We start from the raw sequence: 16,764 nt of genomic DNA, 5'->3' as shown, positions 1-16,764 counted from the left end.
ACTAAATTTTATCTTGAAAATAAGCTAGTGTTTGAAGGGAGAACGTAGGACTGTCAGGGTAAAAGACAAACGTGTGTTCAGCCTCACTGCTTCAGTCACTGCACCAGTGTCACCCCAGCTGCTGGGTATCAGATGGATTCTGACTATGGAGTCCTGAGGTCTACTTGGTGAGGAGGAACATTTGTGATTTTAATACCCTTTGGCTAAGTGCAGAGTCAAGGGGTAAGATGAAAGCAGGTCAAGATGCTAATATAAGTGACTAGAGTCTTCCTACAATTCTTTCCTGTTTATGCTGCATGCTGTTCTTATGCTTACATAAGCTGTTAGAACATACGCTGTTCTTATGCTTCCTGTTCTTATGCTACGTAAGAACAAAAATTGGTCATGTTTCCAACGTCAGCTCATAATACCACTTTCTGATTAGTGTCATGCATGAAGGAAAAAGTTACCTTCTCATGGGAGAAACATAAAAGATTCATTTCTCTTACTCTCAACTCCACCAGAGTAAGTCCTTTCAGAGGGAAAAACTGTTTAGTAATCATTTCTGTGGGGTTTTACTAATGTTCACTGGATATTTTCAGATATTACAGCTGAAGAAAACTATACCTGAAGGTAAGTGGTTGGCCCATTACATAGTTTCATGGCCTTTAAGAATTAGAAACTGCGATGTCATTTTATATTTTGAAAAGGCAGGATTTAAGGAAAGTAGTAGGAGAGGAGACAAAAGATGTGGGGCTAACACTATCAAGTATCTGGGAAGAATTTACTATGCAATAAGAAGGATGCGTACGTACACTGGGCAGGGATTTTCATGTTTGCTTTTAAAAACATCCAACTTCAGCTCTGGTCATGATCTTGCAGTCCGTGAGTTTAAGCCCCATGTCAGGCTCTATGCTGACAGCTCAGAGCCTGGAGCCTGCTTCAGATTCTGTGTCTCCCTCTCTGCCCCTCTCCTCCTTATGCTCTATCTCTCTCAAAAATAAACATTAAAAAAATTTTTTTAATAAAATTTTTAAAAAATAAGGCTTATGGAACAAAAGAAACATCATATCCTAAATGATGGCCTTTCTCAATCCAGATTGAATTTTATAAATGACCAAGTTTCCAGAACACATTCATAGGGTCAACAATGCGTTTTATTATACATTTTAGATTTATACATTTCATATATGCTTTTAAAGCTTCAATTAACAGATAATACAAAATAAAAAATATGTATGCAGCAGTGGTTCTCAGGCACAGAATTTAGGAGGAGACTGGAGCAAGTTTTTCCCCTTAACATATAGTGAATATTATGAACCAAAATACTAAAATGTTTCCATCTGACCTAGCTGCCTTTTTGACTGAATTTTATTACAGTGAACAGCTTTAATAGTTATGATATTGCTAACTGGAAACAGTAAGACTCAAATTTATAACCTGTATTTTCTTGAAATCTGCAAGACCTAAATAATTACTTTTCTCCTAATAGCGCTCCGGGATCATCCAATGAAAACAATATTGTCCATAAAATATCTGGAGCCTCAGCCTAAGAACCACTGCCCATGGTTATTCAATGTCTTCAGGCCTCACAGGATGAGGTAATGGTATGATGGATTTCTTCTCAGTGTCTCTGGAAAGTGCTTTCCTCATATCTGTTAGGAAGCAAAACTTAATGTAAATACCCAAATATCAAAATATATGAAATCTGAAGGGTATACATATGTAAAGTTCCCATAAAAGGTTTGTCCCCTAGACCCTGAGAGAAATGTATTTAAATGAGACTCTTAGTCACAAGTACTCAGCTCTTCAAACGAATGTTCTTTTGTGAGAATCTCAGTAAAATTAACATCCCTGTAACATAATAAAACAATTGACAGTAATTAATCATTGGTTAGTCAATGTAAGCTAACCAGTGATAGGTTCATAAAGGAGTTAAGGGAGATTTAAATATTAGATAATGCTCAAATTTAAAATATTAAGTCCAACAAATATTCTTTTAAATTTACTAAAATAATTTTCAGTCTGTAGAATGAATGTAAATGTTCTGGTGGCTTCTTGGGGATACTGCCACGGAAGGGAGCTCACCATAAGCGTCCTCGTCAGGCTCCCCATTGCTGGCTGAATAGTACTCTATGACTGTCCTGTATACGCTGTAGCCCAGCTGCTTGTACATGTTGACTGCAACCTGGTTAGATACTCTTACAAAGAGATCAACAAAAAATCCACCCTTTCTTTAATTAAAAAAAAAAAAAAAAAAAAAGGAAAATGTTAGAATGTGAGAAATCCTAGAAAATACTTATTTTTAAAAACAACACTTGTTTTTAGTTTGCTTTGACTACCATTCATAAAATAGTAGTAATAGAACCTTGCAGCTGATTACCTCATACCAATTTTTACTTCTGAGGATTTATGACAATTATCTCGCAGTACAAAGAGATGAGTTTCTTTTGCATACTAACATTTTAAAACCTAGATTTTCTTAAAAGACAAACTTTAAAAGCATCTTTAAGCCACAATTCTGTCTTAAATTACTGTGTATTTTATATCATAGTAATTGACATGCTCATTTTATCAACTAGCGATACAATACTTTCACCCATATGTGCAAATTAAAGGTATTGAACAAGCACCCATGTGGCCATGGCCCAAGTGTAAATACGGGACACTGGTTGCCTGACACTGGCAGCCATGAAGCCCTCAGTTTTCTCTGTCAGTGACAGCCACCTCCTTTACCCAGAGGTCCTGACTCTTGTGCTCATTAGCTCCTTGGTTTTTGCTGTAGATTCACCACCTACTATAGCTTTTCCTATTTTGAACTTTTATCCTTTGGTGATTTGCCTCTCAGTAAGTAGGAGTCAGCCTTGGTGTAGCTGGGATCTTACTTATCTTCCCTTTGTTTAGCATTCCATTGCATGGATGGATATATACTACAGGTTGCCCATTCCCCACAGATAATCCGGTTTTTACTATTACAAACTATGCTGCTGTATTTTTATTGTATGTCTCATGGTACAGTACAGTCTACAACTAGGGGTGTGGTCACTGGCTCATGGGGGCGTCTTCAGTTGCTTTAGTTAATGCCCATTTCCCAATCAGCTTATACTCCCAGAGGAGGGGAAGACTCCATTCCCACAGTACCAAGGCTTGGTTTATCAGACACTTTTATTTTTGAAAATCTCTTAAGTATCACGGGGCAATTTTAATTGGCAGTTCTCGTTACTAATAAGGCTAACTGTATTTTTGTAGGCCATTTAGATTTCTCATTTCGTACTGTCCTTACTGGTCTTTCACACATTTTTTCTCTCTCCCCCCCCAGCTGTAGTTCTCCATGTATTCTGAATAGTTGACATTGTATAAATGATTGCTGCAAAATTTTTCCCAATTTGTGGCCTGACTTGTTATTATATATCTTTTGATGAACAAAGTTCTTTCACTTCAATGAAGTTGCAATATGAACCTCCTTTACAGTTAGCCTTTTTATGGTTTAAGTTCTTTTTACCCTGAGGTCATGGATGAACTCTCTATTATCTTAAAATGGGTAATAGTTTGCTTTTCAAATCTAGGTTTTCAAAAAATCTGGAATTGTGTATTGTAAGGTAGTAGTAATCTGGGAAAATTTTTTCCCATGTGGCTAATTGTGCCACCATCTTTACTGAAGTGTATCCCTTCGTTGCTGATCTTCAGTTGCCTCCTCTGAGGTATGTCAATCCATACATTCCTGCATCTGTCTGCCAGTTCTTTACACTAGTCTAAACTAGTACTCCAGCACTAACACACAGCTTACTCATTACAGCTTGATACCTGGAGGGGCAAACCCGCCCATTTTGTTGCTCAAGGCAATCTTGACTCCTTCCATTCCCCTGGTAAGTGTCAGAATCAACAAGTCCCACAAAAAGGACTTGAGATTTTGATTGCCGTTACATTGGCTCTGTGGATCAATACCAGTTTAGCCTTCCATGTTACTACAGGTGGTTATCTCTACACTTAGGTCATCTTTACGGTCTCTTGGTAACGTGTTAGAAAGTTCAGAGACCTCTAACAGAGCTTTTGTTAGATTCTTCCAAAGGGCTTAATGTATTGATGCCATTATAACTGGCATCTTTTCCTAAATTTTACTGTTTTTATAGAAATGAAATTGAATTTTATACTGACTATCCAACAACTTTAACTTTTATTCTAAACATTTATTTGTAGCTTCTTGTGGTTTTTGTTTGTACAATCTTAGATGTATAAAAATAAGAGTTTTGGTTTTTCTCAGTTCTCATATATTTTTCTTGCTTTTACTGTGTTGACTAGGATTTCCAGTAAATTACCAAAAAGGGAGTAACTATAGGCATCCTTCCTTGTCCCAAATTTCAAAGAGAAAGCATTCAATGCATCATTAATAATATTTACTACAGGTTTTTGGTAGATACTCTTTTTTTAGGTTATGAAAGTTCTCCCCTTCTATACTAACAGTTTTTAATCAATTGGATTTTATCAAAGCATTTTCTGCATTTACTGAAATAACAAATGTTCTTAATTAATATGGTCCAACAGATCTACAGATTTTCACGTTAAAAACAACCTTCCCCTGATAAATCATCCTTTTTTATGAATTGCTGAATCCATTTTGCTAAGATTTTTCTGGGATTTTTGCATCTATAATGAGTGATTTTTTTTCAAATTTTCTTTCCTCATATTTGTCAGGTTTTATTATCATGGTTATTCTAGTCTTAAAAAAAAAACAAACACTGAAGAATGTTCCTTCTTTGTGTAAAACTGAACTTATTTCTTAAATAGTTGGTAAAATTTACCAGAGAAGCCTAACATTCTGCAAAGATTTTTAGGTACTGATTGTAATCTGTTAAGGAAGGGGGTCTGCCTGCAACCTATTTTGGTAGACTTCTCAAACTAAGAACAGTTTTTAAAATTTTCAAAGAGTGTTTGATACATACACATACACACACATGAGATATTAGCTGGCCTGTAAAGTCTAGGTATCTATCTGGCTCAGAAAAAGTGCTGACACTTGCTCTATACCCTTAATTTCTAATCATTCTAGCAGAAAGCATGTTTCAAATTTCTCATTATAGTAATGATTTGCTTTATATTCTTTCTCCTTGTATTTTTATCAATTTTCTCATTTTTACCTTGTCACCGTGTACATAAAATTAATAATTATTACATCTTCCTGATACATGAAATCTTTTACCTGTTATCCAGTGACCCTTTTTTTCTCCGTTAATTATTGAACTATGTGACTATTGTTAATTTAAGTACACCAACTGTCTTTTGGTTAGAATTTTACATGACAATTTAAAAAATTTCTTTCAATCTTCCTGTATATTTAATTTTTACACATATTTCCTGTAAATAGAATATAGTTCTGACAGTCTTTGTCTTTTCAATTTTATATGGTTTTACTGTTGTAAGACGACTTTAACATGAAGTTTTCCCTTAATAAATTTTAAATGTACATTTTTTACTATAGGTAAATGTACAACAGATTACAGAGTTTATTCATCCTCTTTAGCTACAACTTTATGCTTACTGATTTTGCCCCTGCCCCCCAGTCTCTGGCTACCACCATTCCACTCTGATTCTCTGAATTTACCTGTATTAAATATCTCCAATAGGTGGAATCACACAGTACTTGTCTTTCTGTGACTGGCTTTACTTAGCATGTCTTCCTTTGTCTTTTAACTAGAGTAATTAGTCCATTTAGTGTTGTATTTACTGATTATATCTGGATTCATAGCTACCATCTTATTTCATGCTTTTTGTTTTACCACTTTAATCTCCTTTTTCTCTCCTTACGGACTGATTTTTCTCATTCCACTTTTTCTGTTTGGAAATTATAGTTTCTGTTTTAATGTATATATTTAAAAATACATGTGTGTATGTAGCTAGGTACACACACATACACGCACAAATCTGAACTATTCCAAAGTAATGAAGATTTAGAACCTAGAAAAGAAGGGAGCTTGGTGGTTTTCCACTCTGAGAGAGATTCTATCCCATAAATACATTAATCATATGCATAGAGTGGATAGCTAATTAGAACCCATTTCTTAACTCCTTGTCCACCATACAATAATGCCAAATACTTTAACGCCATTAACAAATGTGTGTAAACTAAAAATTTTCTCTTCTTCCTTGTTCAGTCCAGGGAGAATTCTTTAAATTCTTAAGGACTACAATTGACTTCTTTTTCAGCTAATGCTATCTCTTCCCTGAATGATCTCAAGTTCCTCTTGTCCCCAACTTGGCCCAGAGCATTTTCAGGCCATGGTTATTCCTTTAAAACTTCCCTTTATTAAGTCCATTAAGTGGAAAGCCTCAAGAGCCTTTCTCAGCAAATGTTCCCTTCCCTATATTTCCCTATATATTTCTAGGCATTAAGAGAAAAAAATAAATGGCAGCTTGACAACTGATTAAACTCGTATATACATCTTTTACCTCTTTTTTACAATGGGAGCTGGTAGGAGTCTTTTAATTACATTAGTTTTATCTCGTATAATGAAGGTGTTTCACATACACAACAGGTCTTTTTTTTTTTAAAAAGCCCTAATGCTGGCAGTCCCCAAACTGTGCTCTAAGGTGGCCCGAACTCTTAGAGGTGCTGTAGGATATTTCAGATGTTTGGGGAAAACACAGACAAATCTTTCATGTTAGACACTGGCAAACTAAACTACTAGTTTGATATAACTCACAAATGCAGCATTACATGGTGTTACATTCCTTTTGGTGACAAAGTATCTTTATGAAGCCAGGTTTTAGCAGTTCCTATGATTAAAAGAACCCAATACAACCAGAAAATCAGTATGAAAGAAGAATGCAGGTGGTTGTGTCAAATCGGTTTCCAAGGTATGAGAAGTCCTTCAATGCTCAAAAGGCTATAGATAACCAGTTATTTAACAATGAAATAAAAATATTTTTTCTTTCAATTTGTTTATTTTTTTCCAAATAGCTACTAGGTTATCAGGCTATAAATACTTACTAAGCAGTTAGGACATAACTCAAAATTAAACTAGAGGATTTTTTTGGCCTTAGGGGCACTGTGGAAAAAAATAACTGAGACGCCAAGGATGATGTTAACCGAATTCAGGAACATCTGCCACATTCTGCCACTAAAAGAAATCTTGAGAGCTAGTCTTTGCACCAATTGCCAAGCATATAAGCCTATGGTAGGTCACTCACTTTGCCTGAATCTTCCTCAGTGGCAAAATAGGGACTGTACTACTACTATGAATATTTGACTACTGAAGACTGAAAATGAAAATCCTGTAAACTGTAAAGTACAATATTCAGCCTGAATGGAAAAAATCTTATAAATGTTCACTATGAGAAAAATAGTCAAATTATTAATTAAAAAGCAAGATCTCACCGTTCTGAAATCTCCTCTAATAACTCCATAAGTTTTGCAGCCAAACCAAGGCGTCGAAATTCTGGGGCAACAGAGAGAGCTGTGACATGTCCGTGCCATTCTTCCCTAGCTACAGAGCCTTCTGCTTTACCCATAACTGCCAACAAAAGATTGCATTCAGTAATTAAACACATGGATTTACACAAAAATACAGAATGACTGTTGGTACATTATTATTATAAAGGAAACTAATGACAAATTTTAGTTTTTAAGTAACATTGAAAGTCATCTAGCTAATGGTTATTGGTGCTTTTATCTAAATCTCACTTATAATGCTGAATCTAGTTGTAGAATGAGAATTAGAAAAAGGTTTTTTTTCTTTAAAAAGAGTAACACTAAAAACACAACTAACTGAACATACATTTTAAAAATATCTGCATTTCAGAATCAGAACATATATTTTTAAAATATCTACATTTTACGTAGGTGGGTAGGTTATGTACACACCAATAGATAATGCACAGCTCAAATTTTCACTAGTAACCCTACTAATTCAATGAAGATGCTACCATCCCTATATTATGTACCAAACAAACCATGTAGAAATGTAACATAAACATAGATCTAAAAAGCCTGAGACCATGTCTGTCTGGTTCAGTGCTGTATCCCCCTGGGGCCTACCTAGCACAATGCTTCAAACATAGAAGGCATCACCAAGCTGTCAAATGGTTGAAAAATAGAATTCTAGGCATCATGATTATACTTGCAATTCTGCAATCAATCTAAATCAGTTGAAACCTATACTAAAATCTCAACTGCCTATCCAAAAATGTTCTAGTGGTTGGTATTATACTTACTGTAACCCATTAACTCTCCACCAGGTGCCTCTGCAACAATGAAATACTCTGGCCAGTGGGCGAGGTACTGTAAATAAAAAGGAATCCCATACTAGAGTCTTGTTAAGGAGTGTGGAAAGTAATTGACAGTAAGAAGTATTCTTAATAAAAGGAGTGTTATGAAGAAAGTTTCCTTTAAAAAATATATTACTTTATCCCCAGTCCTATATATGTATAATTTTGATAACCATAACCATGTCAGTACATTAAATATTTAGGTTAGCACTAATAATTTATAACAAAATTGACTGAATATATAACTTCAAACGTGAATGGAGACAACACCATGTAATACGAAGCAGAGAACCTAGACTCCCAAGTTCTTCTGTGTCCATACAGATCACACTGTACACAGTGTGCTAGTGACAGTATAAATCTCTGCACAGCACTTACCATCACCTGGTATTTGTTACTATCTCTCTCCCTTTTGAATATGAATGTCACATTCACTCCATCCCTGGTGCTTGGCACAAAGTAGATACTCAATACATTTACTTTTCCATAATTGCACTAGAAAATTAGGGATTAGTTCCTATTTTAGCTTCAGCTGTGTGACTGTGAAAATAACTTTAAAAGTTAATCACTTCTAGAGTCAACTTAACAGTTACCCTGTTGTGTTTCCCCTCCATTGACTCAAATTCTCATTTTCTGGTACTACAAATAAAAGCTGACCTAAGAGTGAATGCCTGAATAATTTGCTCATTATGTAACTCTTCAACCCTGGCGTCCTTACTGATATGTGCTCATTCTTATATTTCTTCTTAGTGTAAGCTTGCTGATGCAATTCTGAGGGGCCACCACCAATCACATTTTTAAGTTCCCATAAAACCTGTTCAGCAATATATTCTTCAAACTTCTCTGAAGGACAGCTGTTATTTTCAGCACTCTTCAAACATAACCCTTAACACAGCAGGCCAGCCAGTCTTCTCACCATGCAGCCACTGACTCACACCATAACTGCCTCTCCTAGGGGAGGAGCCCAGATGCTGTTCATCAATCATGAAGACCTGGCAGATTATTTTCAAACATGGCCTCACCTGGATAATGGGACTTTTACTGTAAGTTTTAAGTGTAACTAGACACATACCATGCAAGTTGATTCGCATCCTAATACTTTACCTTACTATACAGTGGAAGTTTTTCGGCCATTCAAAACAAAATTTTTTTTAAACACGGAGAGGGTCTTTATTTTTTTAAACTTATTTATTTGAGAGAAAGTGCATGCAGGGGAGGAGCAGAGAAAGTGGGAAAGAGAGAATCCCAAGCAGGCTCCGAACTGCATGGAGCATGATTCAGGGCTCAATCTCATGAACGCTGAAATCATGACCTAAGCCGAAATCCAGAGTTGGACACTTACCTGACTGAGCCACCCAGGCACCTCTGGAGGGGTCTTTAAAAGGTCATAATTTTTGAAATACAAATGAAATTCTTGATATTTTTGCTTTTTCACTCAACTTTGTTTCTGATATGTAGCTTTGTTGTTGCCTATACCTATAGTTAATTGTTAATAGCTGTATAGTGCTGTATAGTGTATAAGTGCTGTATAGCACTCCGCTGTGTGAACACTTTAAATATCCTATCTCTTGAAAGAGACATCTGGGTTACTTTCAGTTTCTCAAAAAATCTTTTTAAATTCCTTCATGAATATAGTATAATTCATTTAACCATTTCCTTATTGTTATGTATGAATGTTATTGCAAATTTTTAATATTATAATTCTGTAACACATAACTCAGGGGTTAACAAACATTTTCTATAAAGGGAGAGATAGTTAAATATTCAAGGCCGTGTGGACCATATGCTCTCTGTTGCATCTACTCAAACTGGACAGTCTCGACAAAGCTACAGACAGGTTGTAAATTATTTGGCATGGCTGTGTCCAATAAAATTTTATTTACAAAAATAAAAATAGGCAGTGGACCACATCTGGCCTATGCACCTAGTTTGTCAATTCCTGACATAATTGACTCTACTATTATTTTCAGCTTCCGGGAAATGGAATTACTGTGTATTAATTACACTGCCAAAGCACCTTCCAGAAAGACTGCAGCAAGCAGTTTATACTGTCACTAGCAGTTTATGAAAATGTTGCTCTTACCCTCATCAGCACTGAGTTTTATCATTTCTTTAAATCCTTGATAATTTGATAGATGAAACATGGCATCAGAGGCACCTGGGTGGCTCAGATGGTTGAGCGTCCGACTTAAGCTCAGGTCATGATGTCACAGTTGGTGAGTTCCAGCCCCACGTGAGGCTTGCTGCTGTCAGCGCAAAGCCCACTCTTCAGATCCTCTGTCCCATCCCCCTCTCTGTGCCCCTTACCTGCTCACGCATGCGCTCGCTCTCTCTCTCTCTCTCTCTCAGAAATGAATAAACGTTACACAGAGGACTGAGATTTAAACAACAAAATAAAACATGGCATCTCATTTTGGTTTTAATTTCCATGTCTTTTGACCGAACTGTGAGCCTGAACTGTGCCCTCTTTTGTTAAATTATCAGTCAATATTACCCTCCTACCCTGCAATGGATATGGAGCATAAGCTAGAAATCCAACTTTGTTTTAAGCCACTGAGAATGTGGGGTTGTCTGCTAATGAGACATAACCCAGAGCACCCCAACTTCACACATTTTTGCCCATTCTTCTATTGGGGAACATGTTAGATATTGCTAATTATTACCCCAGATCTTCTCTTTGTTTTAGTAACAAGCCCTAGTTTAAAGCTGGGCTCATTCCCAGACTGTTACAGCTAGTAAGTGTGGCATGAAGCAAGTTCTAGTCAATGGGATACAGAAAGTCCTGTGTGGTACTTCCCAAAGGTACTCCTGAAAGGGAAGGTGTCTCTCACCTTCCCCTCTGTTGATCCTCCTGCCAGGAACATGGATGTGATGCCATTTGCTCTGGCAGCTGAGACAGGAATGCCAAGGCCACCCTGGGAGTGGTACAGTGGTTAAAATGCACAGCTGGGTCACTGGTGACTTCATGAAACCACCACAGACCACTCATCACCTCCAGACTTCATTCACATCAGAGAGTAATAACCCATCTTGCTGAAGTCACTGCTTTCTGTTGCATGGAGCCATTCTTCCTACCCAGGGGCAAGGTAGGCAGTGTTGCTGCACTGCTGAAGATTTAGGAGGTCATTATACTAGCATCTTGTCAGGCAGATTTAAGACAACTCTTGTTCCCAGTTTGTTTTTTTTAAGTGCTTTCACTATTGCTTATGTTTCCAGGATTACAAGTTTTAAAGTTTTTCTATACTCAAGCCTGTTTTTTCCTTTGTTCCTCCATGTTCCTTACTCCTAGTAAGCCTTCATTTAACTTTTTTTTTTTTTTAAAGGATACAGTTTCTGTAAGTGGATCCAAGTTACTAAAAGAAACAAAAGAAATGTCAATAGTAAGCAGTGTTGACAAAACCAGTTTAAATAAGACACTGAAACTGAAAACATGCACAAGGAACACAAAACATGCCAAATCCACAACTTTAAAACCAAATTTAGGGGTAAGGAGGATGGTGTAAGCTACCTAATGGCCAAACTGAGCCATCACAGCCACTATAAAGATACCTATACGTTTTCATTTAACTGTTTCTTCCTTTACAAATTACTTTCTATTTAATACATCTGATCAAAACCTTCCATTTTCTAAATGACAATAAATCATTAATGGAACTGGAGCCCAACCAGACATGTAAATCACAAACAGAAGGTAAAACCAGCTCCTGCAGCATCTGGCAGGGGTCCCTCCAGCCAGTCTCTAGGCCTTCCCTGACAACTCCTTTCTCCTTTATTCCATCTACTCAGTGTGGGCCTCTCACCACTAGGTGTTTGCTCCCCTCTCTTCTACATTCTCACCTCCTCTTCCCATCACCCCATCCCTAAACTTTTGGAGGGAGACTCCTGGATCTGACTCTGGTGCGCTCAGCACTTGTTTCTCTAGTGTATCAGATCACAACAGTCCCAAATCAGCAGTTCTTACAATGCACCTATGGTCTGTCTACAAAGAGCTCTGCCCCTCACTTTCCTATTCAGTTAATGGAACCACTATTTTGCCAGACTCAAAACCAGCCACCTGAAAATCTACCTCTTGTGTACCCAGTCAGATTCTTTCTTGGGACCCTTACCAATGCACTTCTCTAGGCCAGCAGTTCTCAAGCTTTTCGGTTTCAGAACCAATTTACACTCAAAAACTAATAAGGATCCCCAAAGAACTTCTGTTTATGTGGATTATATCTATTGATATTTAAATTTTTAATATTCATTTTAAAATAATAAATCAATTACATGTTAATAAAACCTTTTTTTTTTTTTTTTAACTGAAAAGTCATCCTACTTTCAAGAGCAAAATTTAGGGGCACCTGGGTGGCTCAGTCGGTTAAGCATCCGACTTCGGCTCAGGTCATGATCTTGGGGTTCGTGAATTTGAGCCCCAGGTGTGCTGTGCCCACTCTGTGCTGACAGCTGGGAGCATGGAGCAAGCCTGCTACCGGACTGTGTGTCTCCCTCTGTCTCCACCCCTCCCCCGCTCATGCTGTGTCTCTCAAAAATAAACACTTAAAAAAAAATTTTTTTTTAAGTACAAAATTTAGCGACAAGAGTGGCATGGTTTTAACAATTTTACAGATCTTCTTAATGTCTAGCTTAAGAGAAGGCAGATGGATTCTCATCTGTGTCTGTATTGCTTGGTACTGCAAGTCACACAACTGGAAACTCCACTGTGCACTTGTGAGACAATGAAAAAGGCAAAAAACCCATCTTAGTGTTATCCCGAAAATCACTTTGACCCTGCAGAAGCTTGAAAAGCCCCAGCCACAGCTGATCACTGCTCCACACAGTGTGGGAATACACTCTCCCACACCTCTCAACGACTACTTTATAAGCCTCTCATCTTGCCTCAACTCTCCAAGGCCACCCCTTTCCAATCTCGGCTGCTTCCTGTTTCACACAGAGAATACACAACAGCAGGCACAAAGCTTCACCAAGATCCCACCACCAAACCCACCCACCTGTACCTCAAGCGTCTGTGCCCCTCTCTACTCGCTCTCCTGTGCCCATGCCTGGACTGCTGGTGAGCAGATCCACCCCCTCAGTGCCCAGGTTCCTGCTCCCACAGTTCTCCTCTCCTGGGATAATCGTACACACACACTGCACATTTAGCCGTCAGCAGCTCTTTACATGGCTCCTCACTCCCTCCACTTGAAATGCTCTCCTTGCTCAGCTTCTCAGACCCAGTACTGGCTTTTTCTCCCAACTCACCGGGCCACCAGGTCTCCTTCAACACTTGACACCTAAGGCACCGTCCTGGAGCCTCTTTTTTCCTATCCACAGTCATTCCACCACTGATGTCACCTCTCCTCTCAGTTTTTGTTTTCTGTTTTAACATTTATTTATTTAAGTCATCCCTACACTCAGCATGGGGCTTGAACTCACAACCCCGACATCAAGAGTCACACGCTCTTCTGACTGGGCCAGTCAGGGGCCCCTAATCTCCTGGTTTTAATACCATCTACATAATGTTGCCTCCCTCCACCCAAATTTCTATGTTTAGCCCAAACTTCCCCACCTGGGTATCTCAATGCACTTCGCAGAGGAGCCCAACTCCTAGGAGAGCCTCTCCAAGATCTAGCCCTGTGACTCTGACCTCATCTCCTCATGCTCCCACTCTCACTCTGTTCCAGCCACCCTGGCTGCCTCCTCCAGTCAGAAACAGGTACCTATGCCCTTACCAATCCCTCTGCCTGGAAGTTCTCCTGCCCCCAATATCCACCGGACTCACTCCCTCATCTCCCTAGGTCTTTCTGCAGTGACACCTACCCTAAACACTTCCCTAAAGCTGAATCCCCACTCACTCCCTATTTCCCTTCCCTGTTTTCATGTTTTTCTTTGGACTGAATAATAAGTTCTACAGTCGTACTTCCTTTCCCCCCCCCCCTCCAAAATGTAAATTCCATAAAGGTAACATTTTTTTGCTTTGTTCATTGCTGTGTCTCTAGCACTGATGCACAGTAGGCATGAAGATATCTATCCAAAAATGAGTAAAACACCTGTTGAGTTAACCGCAGTGCTTCTACATCCACGGCATCTTCACTTCCTACTGCAGCACCCTCATCCAGTGATTCTCAGTGTTCTCTGTGAAAGTGCCCTAATCAAAGTGTGCAGTTGGAGGACATGGGAAGAGGAGTTCCCAATGGCATATTCTGAAGGGGCCTTAACAAACTAGACAGTTCTTTGACATCTAAAGTTTTATTGTAAGTGTTCGTGCTTATTTTCTTTCTTCTGTATTCATTTTCATATAAAATTAGGGCTAAGCCTCCCCAGATCTACAGTTAAAACAAGGTTTTGCCCTGTACACTCTTGAAGCTTCAAGGCGCCTTGCCCCCCCCCCCCCCCCCCCCCCACCAACGGCACCTCCCAGACCCAAACCTCTGCCAAGTCATCATCTCTAGTCCCTTGCCAGGACATCCTAAGTGGCTCACCTGCCTGGTATACCCCCTCTAATCGCCTCACATTCCACACAGCTCTGTGGTGAAGAGCTAGGGCTCCAGAGCACTGGCCCTTAAACAGCCGACGATTTGCATTTTCCAAGGGTTCCCTGGTGGTCGGGGACCACTCTGAAAGAACCACTGTTCTACAGCCGATCTCCTGGATTAGATTCCCTGCTTCACCCACTCCCACCACAGGGCTCTATCACCTGGGGCAACTGACTTGAACTCTCAGTACCTTAGTTGACTCATACAAAAAAATGCGGATACTGAGAGCACCTTCTTCAGAGAACTGTGAGGATTACATGGGTTATTACAAGTGCCAGCACCCATCAGGCACAGCGGGAGCTCAACACAACTCACCTGAGTTACACTGCTTTGTGGGAGAGGCTCATTAGAAAATTCTTCCCAACTAACAAACAAGTCTGAACCCTCCAGCGACGGAGCAAAAGTCCAGTTTCACCAGTTCCTCTGGCCGCTCAGAGAAACCCCCTACCACAGTTACACTTGTCTCTCAGTTGTCTGGCCACACTCTAGGTTTTCTCACCTTCACACCTGCTTCCTTCTCCAGAACTTCCTCATCACTGCCAACATTTTATCCATCCTTCAAGGCTCACTCCCTCTTTGAAAGGTTTCTAGCCAACTCCTCTCAACTTCTTGCCATTCTCTTGACACTTGAATCTGACCCACCCAGCTGTCTTGAAAGTGGATCTGGGATTGGTTGGTTGGTTGGTAGGTAGGTAGGTAGGTAGGTGGGTGGATGGACAGATAGATGTATGAGAAAGTCAACATTAACAAAACGCTTAACTGTAGAATCCAGCAGATGTGTCTTTAGATGTTCAAGGTAAAATTCTGTCGACGTTTTAAATGTTCAGAAACTTCCACAATAAAATCTTTTCTTAAAAAAAAAAAAAAATGTGCCTGCAAGTCACAGGTCCTGCCTTAACACGGACTAAAAGAAAGTACACACAGAGGGTCTCCACCAGCATGTGCCCTATGCCCCGACTCCTCACAACACAAAGTTTTCCAGGCTGGATGCGCCGCTTTGGTAACAAAACGCACAAAAACCAACCCGGACCGAGAAAGGAACGGCGGCGGTCGATGCCACCATCACAAGGTTTCACTCGGGTACTGATTAACCATCACCAGGTGGGCTGCACAACGTCCGTATTCCCAAAAAAACACTTAGCTGTTGACCTCGCAACGACCTCCGCGGCGGGCGCCTCGGTGCTGTCCGCTGCACAGAAGACGAAGCCGAGTCAGCTGGCCGGATGTTGGCTGCAGGCGGCAGAACTAGAGCTGGGCTCGGGCCGCCCCCCCACCTCCTACCACTCGCGCGGGCGCGTCGGGACAGCCATCGCGACAGGAAGCCCGCGCACTGCCCCGGCCCCAACGAGCACGCAAGGATGCAGGATGAAGTCTCAGCACCTCAGCCAAGGTCAGCGGGGAGCTCCGCACGTCCGTCCCCGCCCCGGCTCTGACCCCGCGGCCCCTAGGGAGGCGCCAATGGCGGCCGGCGGGGGTGGCTCCCGCGGGCGCGGGCCCTGGCCCGGGAGAGGGGATGCAGCCACCAGCGTCAGCCCCGGGGGCCTCACTCACATGTTGTTGAAGCGGAACAGGTCATCGCACGTGAAAGCCCGGAGCGTGGTCATCACGCCGCCGCCGCCGCCGAGGCCGGCTTGCCGCGAGCCCCGCCCGCCCTGCCGGTAGTCGCTTTGCGCGGGTCACCGTGGGGCGGGGCAGGGAATTGCTTCCGGGCCACGAGTTGCTTGGCAACCAAGGTGGCAACACCGCTCCCTCTGGCGGCCGGCGTCTGGAATTGCAGTGTCATTCTTGTAAAGTCGCCGGGTTCTCCTCTTTTGGAACCTCAAAACTCCGCGGGAGTGAGTGAAAGAAATAGGTAGTGTGATCTCCTAGGAAGGAAACGAAAAGCTGACCGGGGCTAGGAAGCCACCACTGAAAAGCGGGGTTCAGGACCACTTGGGTGCCCGGTAATAAATGAGAATGGAAGTGGAGCCAAATGGGAGAATTCATGCATGATTCAGCGCTGCCTGTCCCA

At 40.5% G+C, this 16,764-nt stretch overlaps 1 protein-coding gene across 2 annotated transcripts; it reads right to left on the bottom strand.

Annotated features, from left to right (window-relative positions):
* Positions 1 to 1,118: 1,118 nt before the first annotated feature.
* On the bottom strand, positions 1,119 to 16,426 carry NAA20 (N-alpha-acetyltransferase 20, NatB catalytic subunit). 2 transcript variants are annotated; one of them, XM_042980977.1, is made up of 6 exons: positions 16,305 to 16,426; positions 11,570 to 11,594; positions 8,188 to 8,278; positions 7,352 to 7,487; positions 2,068 to 2,213; positions 1,119 to 1,634 (listed from the first exon to the last, which is right to left on the bottom strand). In XM_042980977.1, exons 1-6 carry the CDS (start codon positions 16,355 to 16,357, stop codon positions 1,549 to 1,551), a joined length of 537 nt encoding a protein of 178 aa, XP_042836911.1. In that variant the 5' UTR covers positions 16,358 to 16,426; the 3' UTR covers positions 1,119 to 1,548. The 2 variants fall into 2 exon arrangements, with proteins under 2 accessions (XP_042836911.1, XP_042836912.1); XM_042980978.1 differs by lacking the exons at positions 11,570 to 11,594; positions 16,305 to 16,426 and adding an exon at positions 10,325 to 10,436 and having other exon boundaries at positions 8,188 to 8,254.
* Positions 16,427 to 16,764: the final 338 nt, after the last annotated feature.

The sequence above is a fragment of the Panthera tigris genome, chromosome A3 (genome assembly GCF_018350195.1).
Source record: "Panthera tigris isolate Pti1 chromosome A3, P.tigris_Pti1_mat1.1, whole genome shotgun sequence".
Taxonomy (NCBI): domain Eukaryota; kingdom Metazoa; phylum Chordata; class Mammalia; order Carnivora; family Felidae; genus Panthera; species Panthera tigris.
The sequence above is the reverse complement of the archived record's forward strand: the minus strand, read 5'-3'. Positions and strand labels throughout refer to the sequence as shown.

What these genes read in the sequence shown, in the direction of transcription:
- NAA20 (XM_042980977.1), bottom strand. Translation starts at nt 16,357, where the DNA reads ATGACCACGCTCCGGGCTTTCACGTGCGATGACCTGTTCCGCTTCAAC. An exon ending in CTGTTCCGCTTCAACAACAT is followed by an intron (nt 11,595 to 16,304) that starts GTGAGTGAGGCC and finishes TGTTTCTTTTAG; the next exon opens with TAACTTGGATCCACTTACAG. An exon ending in TTAGAGGAGATTTCAGAACG is followed by an intron (nt 2,214 to 7,351) that starts GTGAGATCTTGC and finishes TTTTAATTAAAG; the next exon opens with AAAGGGTGGATTTTTTGTTG.